Source organism: Mastigoproctus giganteus, chromosome 3, assembly GCF_048544385.1.
Source record: "Mastigoproctus giganteus isolate SK-2022 chromosome 3, ASM4854438v1, whole genome shotgun sequence".
NCBI lineage: Eukaryota > Metazoa > Arthropoda > Arachnida > Uropygi > Thelyphonidae > Mastigoproctus > Mastigoproctus giganteus.
This window is the reverse complement of record NC_143577.1, coordinates 12,555,518-12,572,248: the sequence shown is the minus strand read 5'-3', so window position 1 is coordinate 12,572,248 and position 16,731 is coordinate 12,555,518. Positions and strand designations below refer to the sequence as shown.

Below are 16,731 nucleotides of genomic sequence, written 5' to 3'. Positions count from 1 at the left end.
TTATATATATACCATAGTCTTCTGTATCATCTGATAATTTATGTGTAATCCATGGACTTTTCTTCTCTGTCATGTGGCTCAATAGTTCATCTGACATCTATTTTGGTCTAAGCCTCACAGTATTTCTTCATTAGTATGAAAAGCCCTAGTAGCTTCTATGACTTACCTTATGAAGTGGAAGTGGTTATTTTTATTTATTTATGTTACTTTTTTCTTTTTTTTTTGGCTGATGCTGCATAAGCTTGCTTTCTTGCATCAAATGCCTCTACTAATGCTAATGCTAATGCTAATGTTAACAGGAGAGACTGCTTCTGCAGGGATGGGATACACTTAAATAGAAAGGATGCAAGAATATTTGCTGATGCTATTGAGGCAGTGTTAGGTGGGTCGAAAAACTGCTAACTTGGGGGGGGGGGTACAAGGACTAATAGTTTAACAGTAGCCGCAGGCAGAGGTGAAGGTGATTCTTGCATAACTTCTATTAGAATAAGTACGACCTGGTATTTTGAATTTATATTCACACATGAGGAATTATTAAGGTTTGAAAATGGCAGAAGGTTATCAAATTGTAGCAGGATACTTAATGATTTTGTAATAACTGAGAGCAAAGTGAAGGAGAAATTGTTGAAGTTAAACATAAGAAAAGCACCTGGGGTGGATGGGATCTATCCAGTTATATTTAAGGAGGCGGCAAAGCAACTAAGAAAACCCTTAGAGATAATTATGAGAGCATCCTTGGAATCAGGGGAGGTTCCCACAGACTGGAGATGTGCAAATGTATCCCCAATTCACAAAGGGGGATCGAAGGGTGACACGAGTAATTACAGACAAGTTAGTTTAACTTCTGTTCCGGGTAAAATAATGGAGTCACTGGTTAAAGATGCATTGCAGGATCATCTAGACAAGACTACAGCAATAATTCAGACACAGCATGTGTTTCTTAAGGGAAAGTCTTGTCTGACAAATTTGATAGGATATTATGATGTGGTCACAAAGGAACTGGATGCAAAAAATAATTTTGATATCATATATTTGGATTTCAGGAAAGCTTTTGACCCTGTTGCGCATGGAAGACTATTGTACAAATTGGAGCAGAATGGCATTAAGGGTAAGTTGCTACAATGGATAAAAGGATGGTTAAGTGGGAGAAGACAGAGGGTGGTAATCAATGGGTGCTGCTCTTCGTGGGCTAATGTTATTAGTGGAGTCCAACAGGATTCGGTGTTGGGTCCACTGTTGTTTTGTATATTTATCAATGATATTGATGAAGGTATATCGGGCTTAATGTCGAAGTTTGCAGATGATACAAAGGTTGGCAGGGTTTTAATGACAGTAATGGCAGTGTGCTACTGCAACAGGATCTAGATAATTTGGGCAGATGGGCTAAGAAGTGGCAACTGAAGTTTAACCTTGACAAATGCAAAGTACTGCATATGGGTAGAAGTAACCCCAGAGAAACGTACCAACTGTATGGTACTACACTTAAGTTGGTAGAAAATGAAAAAGACCTGGGAGTAATTGTTCAGTCAGATATAGTTTTCTGAGCAATGCAGACAGGCTGTCAGGGCAGGTCGTGGGGTTTTGTCAATGATATATAGGAATTTTGCTAGCAGGGAAAAGGAGATGATTGTCCCTCTGTATAAGGCAATGGTCAGGCCACGCCTTTAGTACTGCATACAGGTCTGGAGGCCTCATTTTAGGAGGGATGTAGATTTACTTGAGCGTGTACAGAGAAGGGCAACAAGATTGGTGAGGGGAATGAAGGGATCCTCTTACCAAGAGAGGCTTAAGTTCTGCAAATTGCAGTGCCTGGAGACTAGGCACCTGCGCGGTGATCTGATTGAGGTGTATAAGGCCTTGAATGGGTTGAGCACGCTGAATTCTGATGGGATCTTTCCACTTGTTCAGATTACGAACCTAAGGGGACATAAATTCAAATTAAGAAAGGACAGATGTAGAATAGATGTGCGGAAATTTGCCTTTAGCCAGCGGGTGGTTAATTGCTGGAACAAACTTCCATCTGTCGTGGAAGTTGATAGGCTGAATCAATTTAAGCAGGAACTGGACAGGCATTTGGAGGGAATGGTGTGGTTTTTTTTTTTTTTGGCTGATGCTGCATAAGCATCATACACTTGCTTTCTTGCATCACGTGCCACTACTACTACCTGAATGCTTCCCATTTAGAATTTGCTGTTGGTAATATCTCAGTTGGCCCCCACTGCATAGAATTTAAAAACTGTCTCAGACTACTGTAGTCATCCTTGCAAAAGCCTTTCCCTTTATTCTTGACAGTAGCTGTTTTTAATTAAATTCCCCATTAGTACATTGTGATCACTGCTACCTAGTGGATCTTTTACTTGCAGTTTCTTAATGCATGAAGAATCATACTTGTAAACCAGATCAAGAGTATTATTTCTTCTTGTTGCCTCTCTAACATCCTGCTGTAGAAAACAGTCCAGTTTTCGTTTTAGTTTACTTTTACGTTTTAGTCCAGTTTACTGTTTTAAATTTTAACCCTCATCTAGAAATGTCAGTGAACAGAAATGTCAACTAGTTAGCATGTACCTATTAATTATTCTGATTATCACGTATATTATTCGATTTTCACGTATCATTTAAATTTTTAATTAGTAAGGTAATAAAGGGTAAATTTATGCTTAAAATATCTTTAGTTTTATAGCTTGTGATAATATTTCTCCTGTTTTTGCTAATTAGGGCCGACCGGGCTAGCCGGGTGGGTAAAGTGCCTGCCTGGCAACCCAAAGGTCGCGGGTTCGAATCCCGCCTTGGGCTTGGATCAAAGTACTGCAAAAAACCTTGGGAGGTGCACTATGGCCACAGAAGCCAATGCGCCAACAACTACCAAAAAAAAAAAAAAAAAAAGCTAATTAGAATCGCTGTTTAATAAAATTAAAATTCAGTTCACAAACGTGATCACAATGATTGGTGCTTACAACACATTGTATAGTGAATGGTACTTTACTATGGTGACTCCATCATAGCGTGATTTTATTGTATAGTGAACCAATTGTAAAGCGAGGGTCCATTGTATTTTTACCTTTTTTCACGTGAAACTTCGGATAATTGGGGCAGCCACTTAATTGAGCCAAAATGCACTAATCCCGATGTGTCCCAAATAACCGTAATCAACTGTAGTACCATTTTTTTTAAAAATTTGGTCAGTTGCATTTCTTTTTAACTATGTACCTTCCTTATGTATCAGATTTTTTTGTGTTGGTATGAATACATTTATTTATTTATGATATTTGCATATATATTTAAATCATGTGCCGTATTCGCAAAGAACGGTGTTTCAGATTCCATTTGTTTTTCAGATTACTTTGTTTATTCAGATTACTTTTATACCAGTTTCTGTATAATGAAATTATGTCTGTCAATTTTCTACTATAATCACATAGTAAAATCAGTATGTTTAGTAACATTTTATTCTTCACACAACTTTTTTATACTAATTTTAATTTTATTTTTTAAAATTTAATTTAGTTCCAGTTATACTGGAGCCTATAATTTCCGTGTAATATTCTCAGTCCAAGAACGCCCAACGAAATCTACAGCTTGGATAGTAAGTATATCTTTAGAATTCTGAAAATGTACTGCTCCTTATATTAAATTTGAAAATGTTATTAATGATTTTGAAAGAATGGTTCATAATGTAGAGCTACACAGTGAAGCTGATGCTTTGTTTAATATATATAAAATATTTAGAATGCTTTAGAATGCTTATAAATACCTCGCTCCTCTTTTTACTTGAGAGAAAAAAAGATGGTAAAAAACTTGCCTCCTTGAAATTATCAGTTATCATCATTGTCTACTCAGAATCCATTAGAATAACTGGACAACTCATAAGAAACAGTGTTTAGCTACCCATAGTCTTTTTCTTTGCCTGAAGAGAATCCAGATGTAGACCCTGTCCTTTTCCAGATACTGCCCATTAATGAAATTCATAGCTTTCCTCTCATTTTTAACATTTTTCTATATAAATGGCACTTATTCTGGAATTCTTTTTACTTTGAAAATATGTCCATGCCTGCCAGGTTTTAGTATTAGTATCAGCAACATGCACAAGGAAGACTTTTGCTGTGCCAGCTAAAAAAAAAAAATTTAATTAATTTATTTTAGAAGCCAAAGAGAAGACTTAATAGGTATCCAACGTTAGCTGGAATGCTTTCTCAGACTTTTCTTCCAAATTAATGATAATGTATGTCATTTAAAATTGGAGTATGTATTTGGGAAAGAATTAATCATGGCACGCTAATATATCATGTGATAGATTAGGTTGTTTTATTGAAATGTTACAATTAAATTGAAAACATCTCAATATTCAACTCTTAAACACATTTGCTGAGTTTGGGAATACACCTTTACATTGTCGTACCTATTGGAGTGACTGCTGGACTGAATTTGCAAGAAATGATTTCCTACAGCTCTAGTTGCTGTATGTTATGCTAGCTGTTATTCTGCCAGTTAAACTTCTAAATTGTAATGTATTACCTGTTTACAGTATGACTGTGTAAATTTTACTTTATTACTGGCTATAACTGGTAGGTAACAATCAGACAGGTAGCTTTGGCTATTATTTGGCTATATTGAATGATACTGACCCTCGATAATTGGCCTTAATGTATTAAATTTATATATATATATATATATATATACACATACAGGGTATCCCAAAAAGGTGTAACCAATTTTAAATGTTTGTAGCAAATGTAGTTTTAATGATAGAAACACAAAACCTGCACTAAATGTGGGAAAAACAGTTGAAGTTTTTACTGACATTCAACTTGTGCACCACTTGTCACACGAACAATATCTAATCGGTAATAAAGTTCATCCCATGTTTTTTCAAGGATATCACGCTTAATCATGGTAATTGCATTTGTAATCCTGTGCTTTAAGTCTGCGATGTCTGCAACAGGGTTCTTGTAGACTGTGTCTTTGATGAATCCCCATAAGAAGAAATCACAAGGGGATAAATCTGGTGAACATGGTGGCTACACAATGGGACCATCACGCCCACTTCAGCGGCCAGGAAACTTGTCATCAAGAGACCTCCTCACACTCAATCCCCAATGTGGTGGCACTCCATCCTGTTGGAAAATAAACCCACTTGGCAGTTCATCCAATGAGGATGCACATAAAGCTCAAGCATGTCCTGGTAATTATCTGCTCTCACAGTTGCTTCTTGAAAGAAAAAGGGTCCAATAACACGATCAACCATGATGACACCACACATTCACCTTTGGGCTATCTCGCCGATACTCCTGCGCGCAGTGTGGGTTTTCAGTCCCAAAAATTCTGACATTTTGCTTATTCACCTTTCCCAAAACATGAAATGTACACTCGTCCATGAAACAAATCCATGTCACTACACGTTCATCTTGTTCCATTTTCTCCAACATGTCTTCTGCGAATTGTTTACGTTTCACATGGTCATCCCTGGTTATATGCTGGAGAATCTGCAGTTTATAAGGGTGCATTTTCAATTTTCTTTGCAACACTCTATGCACTGAAGTCTTGGGGATGGCCAGTTGCTGTGCTGCTGTTCTAATGGATTTTCGAGGACTACGAACAAATGCTTCTCTCACAACTTCCACTCTTTCCTGCATCAGGGCTTTTCTTAGGATGGACACTACCTGTTTCCTTGAATAGCTGATACCACTTTCTGATGCTGTTACGAGTTGGTGGCTTTATCCCATATTTACTCCTGAAATTATGCCGAACATGCGTTTCAGACCAGGTATCAATAAACCACTCCACTACCTGTGCTTTGTTCACAGGATCCATTTGTTACCTCTCTACTTAAACTTCAGGACAACTGCCACAATCTGCAAAATAAAAGAACGGATTATTGAAGTGAAAACTTCAACTGTTTTTTTCACATTTTGCTCAGGTGTTGTGTTTCTATCATTAAAATTACATTTGTTACAAACATTTAAAATTGGTTACACCTTTTTGGGACACCCTGTGTGTGTGTGTGTGTGTATATATATATATATATATATATATATATATATGTGTGTGTGTGTGTGTGTTTATATATGTGTGTGTGTGTATATATCAGGGCTCCCACTCACAAATTTTAAAAAAACTTAGATTGCAACTTAAATAAACCCAAAAAAAACCTAGTTTTCATCATATAGTATAGCAACACAAATAAGATAAAACTTACCACGCATAAATATCTTTTATTTAATTGTAATCAGAATTTTCATCCCATTCAGTTCCCTCCACATTTATTTTTTGAAGTTCTTTCATTTTTTTCAAACGTTCTTCGTATCTTTTATGACAAGTTCCTTGTATGACTTCTTTTACCAATTCTGATTTAGGTTTCCATGTATAGCAATTTTGATTAGATCTATTTATCGCCTGTTTTGCCATTAGGCGATTTTTCACAGTTTCTGGTTTAAGGGAGTTTGTGGCTTTTGTTTTTATATGGTTTACTTGGGAGAAGATGCTTTCTACGCTTGCCGAAGAGTGAGGTAAAATAGTTAGACTGCTCATAAAGTTAGATAAAATCTCATATTTAGAATTATTAAAGCCATCTTTTACATTACGTAACAGATACCAAAACTCAGGGATGGTTTTGTAAGAGAAATCTAAATCTTGATTTAAACGAAATGATCTCCATTCATCATCTAGAAGATCTAGTTTGTCTTCAGAAACAAGGTGAGGGAACTGCATTGCTAAATGGAAAATTGAGGATGGCGAATTGGCACGATCATGTATCACTGCTGGGTCAAGAACATTGAGACTGGCGATAATTCCATCATCATTTAGAGGAAATCTTTTTCTGATTTCCATACAAAGTTCAACAAGAAATTTTAAACAATCATTTTTAAACCTGCTTTCACTGTCACCAAAAGGCGCCTCCGTAGCCAGGTGGGAAGGAGCAGCAGTGCGTAGCACACGCTTCTTGATTAGACCGGGGTTCGAGCCCGTCACCACCAAATATGGAGAATGCGGAAAGGTCATGGAATGACCACCGTATATCCCGGAGCAATATGGCCTTAGTTGCTAATGCTCCTAAAAACCAAATAACAAACAAACAAACAAACTGTCACCAAGTGGTGTTGAATTTAATAAGGCCATACAACGGCCTCCCAAATATATTTTATTCAGAGGCTTATGATTTATTGCATTGCTTGGATCAATTTCAACCAGCTTGCACGAAGTAATGACTTCTTCTTTTATGAAAAAACTAAGAATATTTTTATACTCAATTGAAACCATTTAATGAAGTAAGTGCAATCTGAAATGCTCAGATTGAAATTCAATATTCGGGCAGTTTATTTTCTCCAGTACATATCCTAAAAACAACAATATATGCTTAGTTCCTTTGGTGATCACAGTATTGTAAATATTCCCTCCACCATTGATTTTGTCAATTTTTGATTGAGACTGAAAATAAAGAACTAACGCATCCCACTGCTCAATAATAATTTTTATTACATTGCCACGGGATAACCAACGTGTTTGTGCTAATTTGGGGATTTTATGCTTAGCAGTATCTACAACATCTTGAATCATTTTGAACTCGTTTAATCTTTTACTACTACGGGAAAAATAACAAGAGATATCTTTTATAAATATTTCTAGATATGATGGTAGTACCTTGACTGAATGACTAGCACATAATGCAAAAGAATGGCAAACACATCCCATTATATATACTGATGGTACATCCTTTTTTAGCAATGACTGGAAACCCACTCTTAGTACCCATCATAGTGGCACAATTATCACTTCCAAAGCCAACGAGATTACTTATTTGAATGTTTTTTTCTATGAAAAGATCTTTTACAGCTTGATAAAGCCCTTCTGAAGTACCATTTTCGACACAGTGTCAAGTAACACATCTACAACATCAAGTTTTTGAATATCAAAATTTCTAACAACAACAGCTAGAACTTGCGATAAAGATAAATCTGTACTTTCATCTATTATCATTGAAAACTTGTTGTTTCTGCATATGTTAGAAATGTATATTTTTTCATGATAGGCTATGCCATCTTGTATAAGATAAGAGACTTTAGTTGCCTTCATCTGAACTTGTTTTGCAATATTGCTATCATGAAATGCTTTCTTACATGCTTCTATAAGGTGATCACATTGCACAAATGGAATATTATGCTCAGAAATTAGTGCAGCAATTATTAACTTTGCCTTTGCTACTTCTTCATTCTCCGTAGGTTTACGTTTTGTGAAGAACGTGTCTAAGGTTGAACTTGTCTTAGCAATATTTGCACTTTTTTTATGTTTAACTGTATTTTTATGCGCTAGTAACATCGATTTATTGGCATTCTTTAATTTCATTTCACAACAAATACAGTAAGACGCACCTTTTTCATTACTGTCTTCTTTCAACCAATCCTTTAATTCCGGATCTTCTAACCATTCATTTCTAAAATTTTGAGTATACCACCGTTTACTCATCTTTCTCTGTGGGGAACAAGTTTCAGACATTGTGGGCAATTTGTGGGTATGGCAAATTAGCAGTTATCTTATTTAAAATGTTCTATAAAATAAAAAATAAATCACTAATCCATTAACATAAAATAAAAATAGTTACTACAATTTATTATATCACTGTACGTAGTACATGCATAAATGTAAAAATCCCACCAAATAATCAATAATACCACGAACGATCATGAAAGACTGTGCAGTAGAGACCGCCTTCCGCCTGCTCAATAGGCTGTGCATACATGTTAGTAACACGAACATGTAAGCGTAATTTCATAGTGTAGAACCCTGCGAAAACTTTGAAATCCTTTTACATTTGTAGTATTTTGTACAAGCACTTGAGATATTACAAATTATGATCAGTATTGTTAGAATATAAAATTAAGAAAATTGTAAACTGTTATTAAATGTATTAAATTTTATTGTATTTACAAGAAATAAAAATAAATTTTGACTTAAAATTAAAAATTACCGAAAAAACCCAGATAATGAGATATTTTTGTGAAAAAAACCGATCAACCCAGATGACAATCAAAAAACCCAGATCTGGGTGGAAAAACCCAGGAGTGGGAGCCCTGGTATATATATATATATATATATATATATATATATGTTTGTTTGTTATTTGATTTTTTAGGAGCATTAGCAACTAAGGCCATATTGCTCTGGGAATATGCGGTGGTCATTCCCTGACCTTTCCGCATCCTCCGTATTTGGTGGTGACGGGTTCGAACCCCGGTCTAATCAAGAAGCATGTGCTATGCACTGCTGTTCCTTCCCACCTGGCTACAGAGACGCCCATATATATATATATATATGTATATATATATATATATAAAACATAGAAATAAATGATAAAGGACATAGTAAGATGGGAAAGTTATTAACAACAACGTGCCATGCCTAATGGAAGATATGAGAAGAAAAGAATGTTAAGATCCTAATGAATTAAGTGGAAAAATTGGCTGAATTGATAAGCCAAATCATATTTACAAAAGCTAGAAAAGTGGTAATTAATGCATATTAAAAAGTAGTAATAAATAGAAATGAAAATAAAAATTGGTACATAGATCAGGTAATTCATCAGGGGACTACACCCGATCATGTACCAAAATACTGCGTTTCTATACAAACCCATGCCGATGGAGGTAGCAATAAATTAAAAAAAAAAAAAAAAAAATTAAAAATTAAAATTTTTTGAAACCTTCATAGACATGAGTGAGGTAGCCCCAACGCAGTGTGCATATTTTAAGTAAACTGTTAAATTAAAAGGTGTAATTAAAAGGTGTACCAGGCAGCAGCATAGAAAAGGGAAGTAATACAAGGTATGGGTGGGAAAAAAGATAGTAGTAAAAAAAAGGAGGCGGAAATAGCGAGAATAAGAAAAGAAGGAATGTCCGAATCGCCCTCGTATTGCACTAATAGTTCAACGGACGGAAAAAGCAGAATAGAAAGTATAAAGACGTAAAGAGAAGGAAAAGATTTTAAAGATACTAGGCAAGCTGGGTTCGTAAGTACCCAACCTCTCTTAGAGAGGGCCTTGGCTGTGAAGGTGTTAGTAGAAGAGGAAAATTAATACTGCTAGCCTGTGAAATATTTTGTTAATGTCACATGTAAAAAAAAAAAAACTAGTATAAAATTACATACCTTTAAAATTATGTAGCATCAATTAGTAGAATTATGTAGCGTCAATTAGTAAAATTATGTAGGATCAATTAGTAAAATGCATAATAAACATGATTAATAAATAGAATACAAACAAGGAGAGGTTGCTTAGTAGAAAAATAATAATGGACGCCCTCTATAGTTAAAAGTGAGGAAAAGGTCCGAATAATAATTAAAAATAATTAAGCAAAAATAATTAAAATAAAATAATGGAAAAAATTAAATAGATAAAACTTAAAAGGTAACTTAGAAAGTGAAAAGACATGAGCATCGTTCAGAATAGAAGTCATATGATGTGATCACTTTCAAAGTGGTGGGAATACCACCATTTAAATTTACAACTATACATCTGTACAAATTATCATGTTAACCCTAATCAAAATGAGATATAGTGAAACCGAATTTATGTTTAATGAAGTTAGAAAGATTTTTAATAATACGATTTATAAAATTAATAGGAATATCATTTAAACATAATTTGGTATATAGGCCGTTTAAAGCTTTGATAAAAAGTGTTTGATTGCTGCTAAAATACGCAAGACGTAAAATTTGTGTATGGATGATATTTTTATGAACTGTAATGGAAATATTAGAGTTCCAATTTGTTAAATAAATAATGTTGAAATTAAATTGACTTCTTTTATCAAATACTTCCAAGGTATTACGAAGAGGTGAATTATTTAAAGTAATGCTTAAATCGAGAAAGTTTGCGTGTTGGTTACCATTATTTTCTTTGTTTAAGGTAAGTTCAGTAGGATATATCAATTTAGCAATATTTTCAAAATGATAATTTAAAATCAAGATATCATCAACATATCTAAATGCGAAGAAATTAAGGTTTGGATTGTTATTAGTATAAAGATCTTCGTAGTAATGTAGAAATAAGTTGGAAACTATACTGGAAATTTGTGAGCCCATGGGAACTCCTATTGATTGTCTATAGGTATTACTGCCATCGTAAATATAGTTATTAAGAATACATAAGTTGATATAATTATTCCAGACAATCTCATCCACGGGTAGAACGTGCTTGTATTTAAGATATAATTGATTGAGTACAGAGATAATTAAATGATGTGGTAAGGAAGTAAATAAATTAGTAAAGTCATAGGTTTCGATACTAAAGATTTTGGCATTAGAATTGAAGATTTTAATGATGTTGTGGTTATTATTAATGATCCAGGTTGATGGAATATTAATGAAGATGGTAGTTAGTAGTTTAAAAAATTGTTTACCTGGAAGATAACAACCGCTTTTTTTGGCACTAGTGATGAATCTAAAGCCAACAGGATCTTTGTGGAACTTGGCAATCATATATAGGAATGGTAATGTAGAATTGCGCATTTTGGTATGTAGTTTTTTATGCAAAGCTATAAGTTTTTTGATGGTCGTATTAATGCCAAGATTACAGCGTAAAAATGTGGTACTGCTGTCGACTTCCTTTTTAAGAGTAGTATAGTAGAACTGCTTACAAAAGATTGCGAAGTTGTTAGAAGCTTTATCTACAGGGGTGATGATAAATTTTCCTTGTAGATCTGAGATGGCATTTTTGAGATTAGAGTGTTTAATATGTGAATTATTATACAAGTTGTGACATTTTGAAACTGATTTTATAATATCTTGATAAACCACATTTATCCAGTTATAGAATGCCTCATGGGGTATCGTATATTTTTGAGCTAATTTGTTGCAGAAATTTAAGATATTAATATATAAGTCCTTATATATATTTCTTAGATAGGCTTTATGAATAGGTCTGAATTTGAATCCTTTTTCCATGGCCAATTTGAGGGGGATGTTGTTGACAATATCCAAATTGCCAGTGATTATGTGCCCATGATGTTGGTTTTTGAAAGGAGCATATATAGAATCATTACAGTGACATGGAAGATCCGAAAGTTTCAAATTGTCTAAATTGGTGGCTATAGTTTTATAGTTGCAAATTTTGAGTCCGATAGGAGACTCATAATTGAAACGGTGCTGGATGTTAAACTTGAAATTATTATAAAATGGGAGGAGGTTGTTATGATGATTTAGCAAATGATGCCAAGGAATTTTGTCAAACCATTTATGTGTAAATTTAATAATACAGTATTCATTACTATATGTAGTAATGGAGCCTAGTCTAAAAAGAGAGATATCTGAAATGATGTGTTTAAGTTGGATATTTTTGAATTTGAAATTATTAATATACAAAGTTAAGGCTTTTAGTATAGAGTTTTTGATGTTGAAAAGAAAAAGAGAAATTTTATGTACATCGAGAATGGTATTGTCCCATGAGCAAATAATATCATGAAAATTATGCCGAGTATGTCGGAAAAGTTTATTTGACTTATTCCCACGTTTGTGTCTGCATTTATTATTGAAAAAATGACTAAGATGGAATAGATTGTAAATGCAGTGGCTGGTGTTTAAACAACCATTACTGAATAAAATTTTGTTAAAAAATTTATTGTTTAAACCATATGGATACAATGACTTATAAGCACACATGAATAGATTTTCATAGTAGTCCCGAAGGACGTTATCATTAATGATAGCTATAATTTTGATTTTGACGTTTTTAAAACCATGATTGTGAAAGTGAAAGAGTTCAATTTCAGTATCAATATTGTTGCCGAATGTCAGATTTTTACTTTTGGATCTGTGTCCATTGATTCTAATATTAAGAGAATTTGAAGTTTGTCCGACATATTTAATATTACATATATTACAAGTGAGTAAATATAAAACATTATTGGTTTTACAAAACGGAGTGGAAATAGAGTTAGAGTTGGAAATGGCATTATCCATCATGGGACAAGTAAGACACCGTTTGTCTGAACATTTTCTAAAAGATAGAGATTGGTTTAGAATATGTGTAGTATGCATGGGTATAGAATCAAAGTGGTTAGGGCCAAACGTATGATTCTCCTGTTTAGTATTTAACACAGTATCCTCAGGAGTGGGATACAGCGCAACACGTTTTCTAGCTGAACTAGAGGCAACACAGTGCTGACTCGCCGAATATTTTAGTGTATCTTTGTGCATAATAAAAATGATAAATTAAATAGGGCAAGTTGTGCTAGCGACGAAACCATCTTAAAATGTGAACTGAGGAGGTAAGTAAGAAATAGAGAAGTGGGAGAAGGGAGGTTATATTTAAAAATAGCCATGCGCAAAGCTGCAAATAGCTAAGATTTAAAGTATGTAGTATATAAAACAGGTGAAAAAGGTAAAGAAAGGAGAAGAAAAAGGTAAAGAAAGGAAAAGAAAAAAGAAAATAGAGAATAGATGTACCTGGACGCGCAAGGCTACAGAACAGGATACAACTATAAAATAAAACATAGAAATAAATGATAAAGGACATAGTAAGATGGGAAAGTTATTAACAACAACGTGCCATGCCTAATGGAAGATATGAGAAGAAAAGAATGTTAAGATCCTAATGAATTAAGTGGAAAAATTGGCTGAATTGATAAGCCAAATCATATTTACAAAAGCTAGAAAAGTGGTAATTAATGCATATTAAAAAGTAGTAATAAATAGAAATGAAAATAAAAATTGGTACATAGATCAGGTAATTCATCAGGGGACTACACCCGATCATGTACCAAAATACTGCGTTTCTATACAAACCCATGCCGATGGAGGTAGCAATAAATTAAAAAAAAAAAAAAAAAAATTAAAAATTAAAATTTTTTGAAACCTTCATAGACATGAGTGAGGTAGCCCCAACGCAGTGTGCATATTTTAAGTAAACCGTTAAATTAAAAGGTGTACCAGGCAATTAAAATTAAAAGGTGTATCAAAGCTTTAAACGGCCTATATACCAAATTATGTTTAAATGATATTCCTATTAATTTTATAAATCGTATTATTAAAAATCTTTCTAACTTCATTAAACATAAATTCGGTTTCACTATATCTCATTTTGATTAGGGTTAACATGATAATTTGTACAGATGTATAGTTGTAAATTTAAATGGTGGTATTCCCACCACTTTGAAAGTGATCACATCATATGACTTCTATTCTGAACGATGCTCATGTCTTTTCACTTTCTAAGTTACCTTTTAAGTTTTATCTATTTAATTTTTTCCATTATTTTATTTTAATTATTTTTGCTTAATTATTTTTAATTATTATTCGGACCTTTTCCTCACTTTTAACTATAGAGGGCGTCCATTATTATTTTTCTACTAAGCAACCTCTCCTTGTTTGTATTCTATTTATTAATCATGTTTATTATGCATTTTACTAATTGATCCTACATAATTTTACTAATTGACGCTACATAATTCTACTAATTGATGCTACATAATTTTAAAGGTATGTAATTTTATACTAGTTTTTTTTTTTTTACATGTGACATTAACAAAATATTTCACAGGCTAGCAGTATTAATTTTCCTCTTCTACTAACACCTTCACAGCCAAGGCCCTCTCTAAGAGGTTGGGTACTTACGAACCCAGCTTGCCTAGTATCTTTAAAATCTTTTCTTTCTCTTTACGTCTTTATACTTTCTATTCTGCTTTTTCCGTCCGTTGAACTATTAGTGCAATACGAGGGCGATTCGGACATTCCTTCTTTTCTTATTCTCGCTATTTTCGCCTCCTTTTTTTTACTACTATCTTTTTTCCCACCCATACCTTGTATTACTTCCCTTTTCTATGCTGCTGCCTGGTACACCTTTTAATTACACCTTTTAATTTAACGGTTTACTTAAAATATGCACACTGCGTTGGGGCTACCTCACTCATGTCTATGAAGGTTTCAAAAAATTTTAATTTTTAATTTTTTTTTTTTTTTTTTTTTTAATTTATTGCTACCTCCATCGGCATGGGTTTGTATAGAAACGCAGTATTTTGGTACATGATCGGGTGTAGTCCCCTGATGAATTACCTGATCTATGTACCAATTTTTATTTTCATTATTTTCATTTCTATTTATTACTACTTTTTAATATGCATTAATTACCACTTTCCTAGCTTTTGTAAATATGATTTGGCTTATCAATTCAGCCAATTTTTCCACTTAATTCATTAGGATCTTAACATTCTTTTCTTCTCATATCTTCCATTAGGCATGGCACGTTGTTGTTAATAACTTTCCCATCTTACTATGTCCTTTATCATTTATTTCTATGTTTTATTTTATAGTTGTATCCTGTTCTGTAGCCTTGCGCGTCCAGGTACATCTATTCTCTATTTTCTTTTTCTTTTCCTTTCTTTACCTTTTTCTTCTCCTTTCTTTACCTTTTTCACCTGTTTTATATACTATATATATATATGTGTGTGTGTGTGTGTGTGTGTGTGTGTGTGTGTGTGTGTGTGTGTGTGTGTGTGTATTAGTATTAGTAATGGCCGCATGGTGCAAGAAAGCCTATGGCTTATGCTGCACCAGCCAAAGGGGTAAAAAAAAAAAAAAACCCAAACAAAACAATGATAAAAAAAATATAAATAATAATAATAATTAATAAAAAAAAAGGAAATTAAACCTATCATCCTATGCTCTTTCCTGACCCAAAGGTACTATCTGGATGAGCTTTGAATTTCCCCAAACTGTCAGCCTCTACAACCGACGTTGGCAGCTTATTCCAGTAATTTATAACTCGCTGGCTAAAATAAAACTTCCTGCAGTCCAATCTAAACATCTTCCCCCCCCCCCCCCGTAACTTGAATTTATGTCCCCTAGTTCTAGCATCATTTATAATCTTGAAAATTTCGTCCTCATTCATTTTACTGATGCCTCTCAGAGCCTTAAACACCTCAATCAAATCTCCTCTAAGGTGTCTAGTTTCCAAACTCTGCAACCCACATATTCGAAGTCTTTCTTCATAAGGATGCCCTTTTGCCGATCTCACCAGGCGAGGGACCCGTCTTTGCACCCTTTCAAGAAGCTCGATGTCTTTCTTTAGGTGCAGTCTCCATACTTGAACACAGTATTCCAAGTGTGGTCTAACAAAAGCCTTATTAATGGGATTACACGTCCCTATCTCTACTTGCAAAAGTTCGATAGGACACCATAGGCCTTCCTTGCAACCTGTTTACAATGCTCAGAGAATTTCATGTCTGACTGTATTGTAACAAACAAGTCCCTTTCCTCCAGTACTGGGTTTAGTTGAACTCTACCAAGTGAATAAGTTATTTTGGGATTACTGTTTCCCAGGTGTAATACCTTACACTTTGTTGGATTAAAGCATAGCTGCCATTTTTCTGACCATTCCTGAAGTCTATCTAGGTCTCTATGAAGCAGCTCAGCTTGACAGTGATCATTAACTAATCTACCAATTTTAACATCATCTGCAAATTTAGACATCACGCCCTCTGTCCCTTCATCAATGTCGTTTATGAAAATTAAAAACAACAGTGGTCCTAATACTGATCCTTGGGGAACCCCACTTCTTACATCAACTCAATCTGAGGAATAGCCATTTATCACAACCCTCTACCTCCTGCCCTGAAGCCATCCTGCTATCCATCTAAGGATTTTCCCAGTGATTTCCAACCTGTTCCAGCTTATAAAGCAACTGCTCATGTGGGACTGAGTCAAAAGCTTTGCTGAAATCCAAATAATCAATGTCGAAATTATTCCCTA

General features: G+C 34.1%; 1 protein-coding gene across 1 annotated transcript in view; it reads left to right on the top strand.

Annotated features, from left to right (window-relative positions):
• The window catches only part of LOC150087722 (tumor protein p73-like), a 135,462-nt gene that overhangs the window by 72,514 nt on the left and 46,217 nt on the right, over positions 1–16,731 (top strand). The window contains exon 5 of the mRNA XM_090369919.1: positions 3,505–3,583. Coding sequence (XP_090226045.1) covers positions 3,505–3,583 — 79 coding nt within the window. The remainder of the gene's footprint in view (positions 1–3,504; positions 3,584–16,731) is intronic.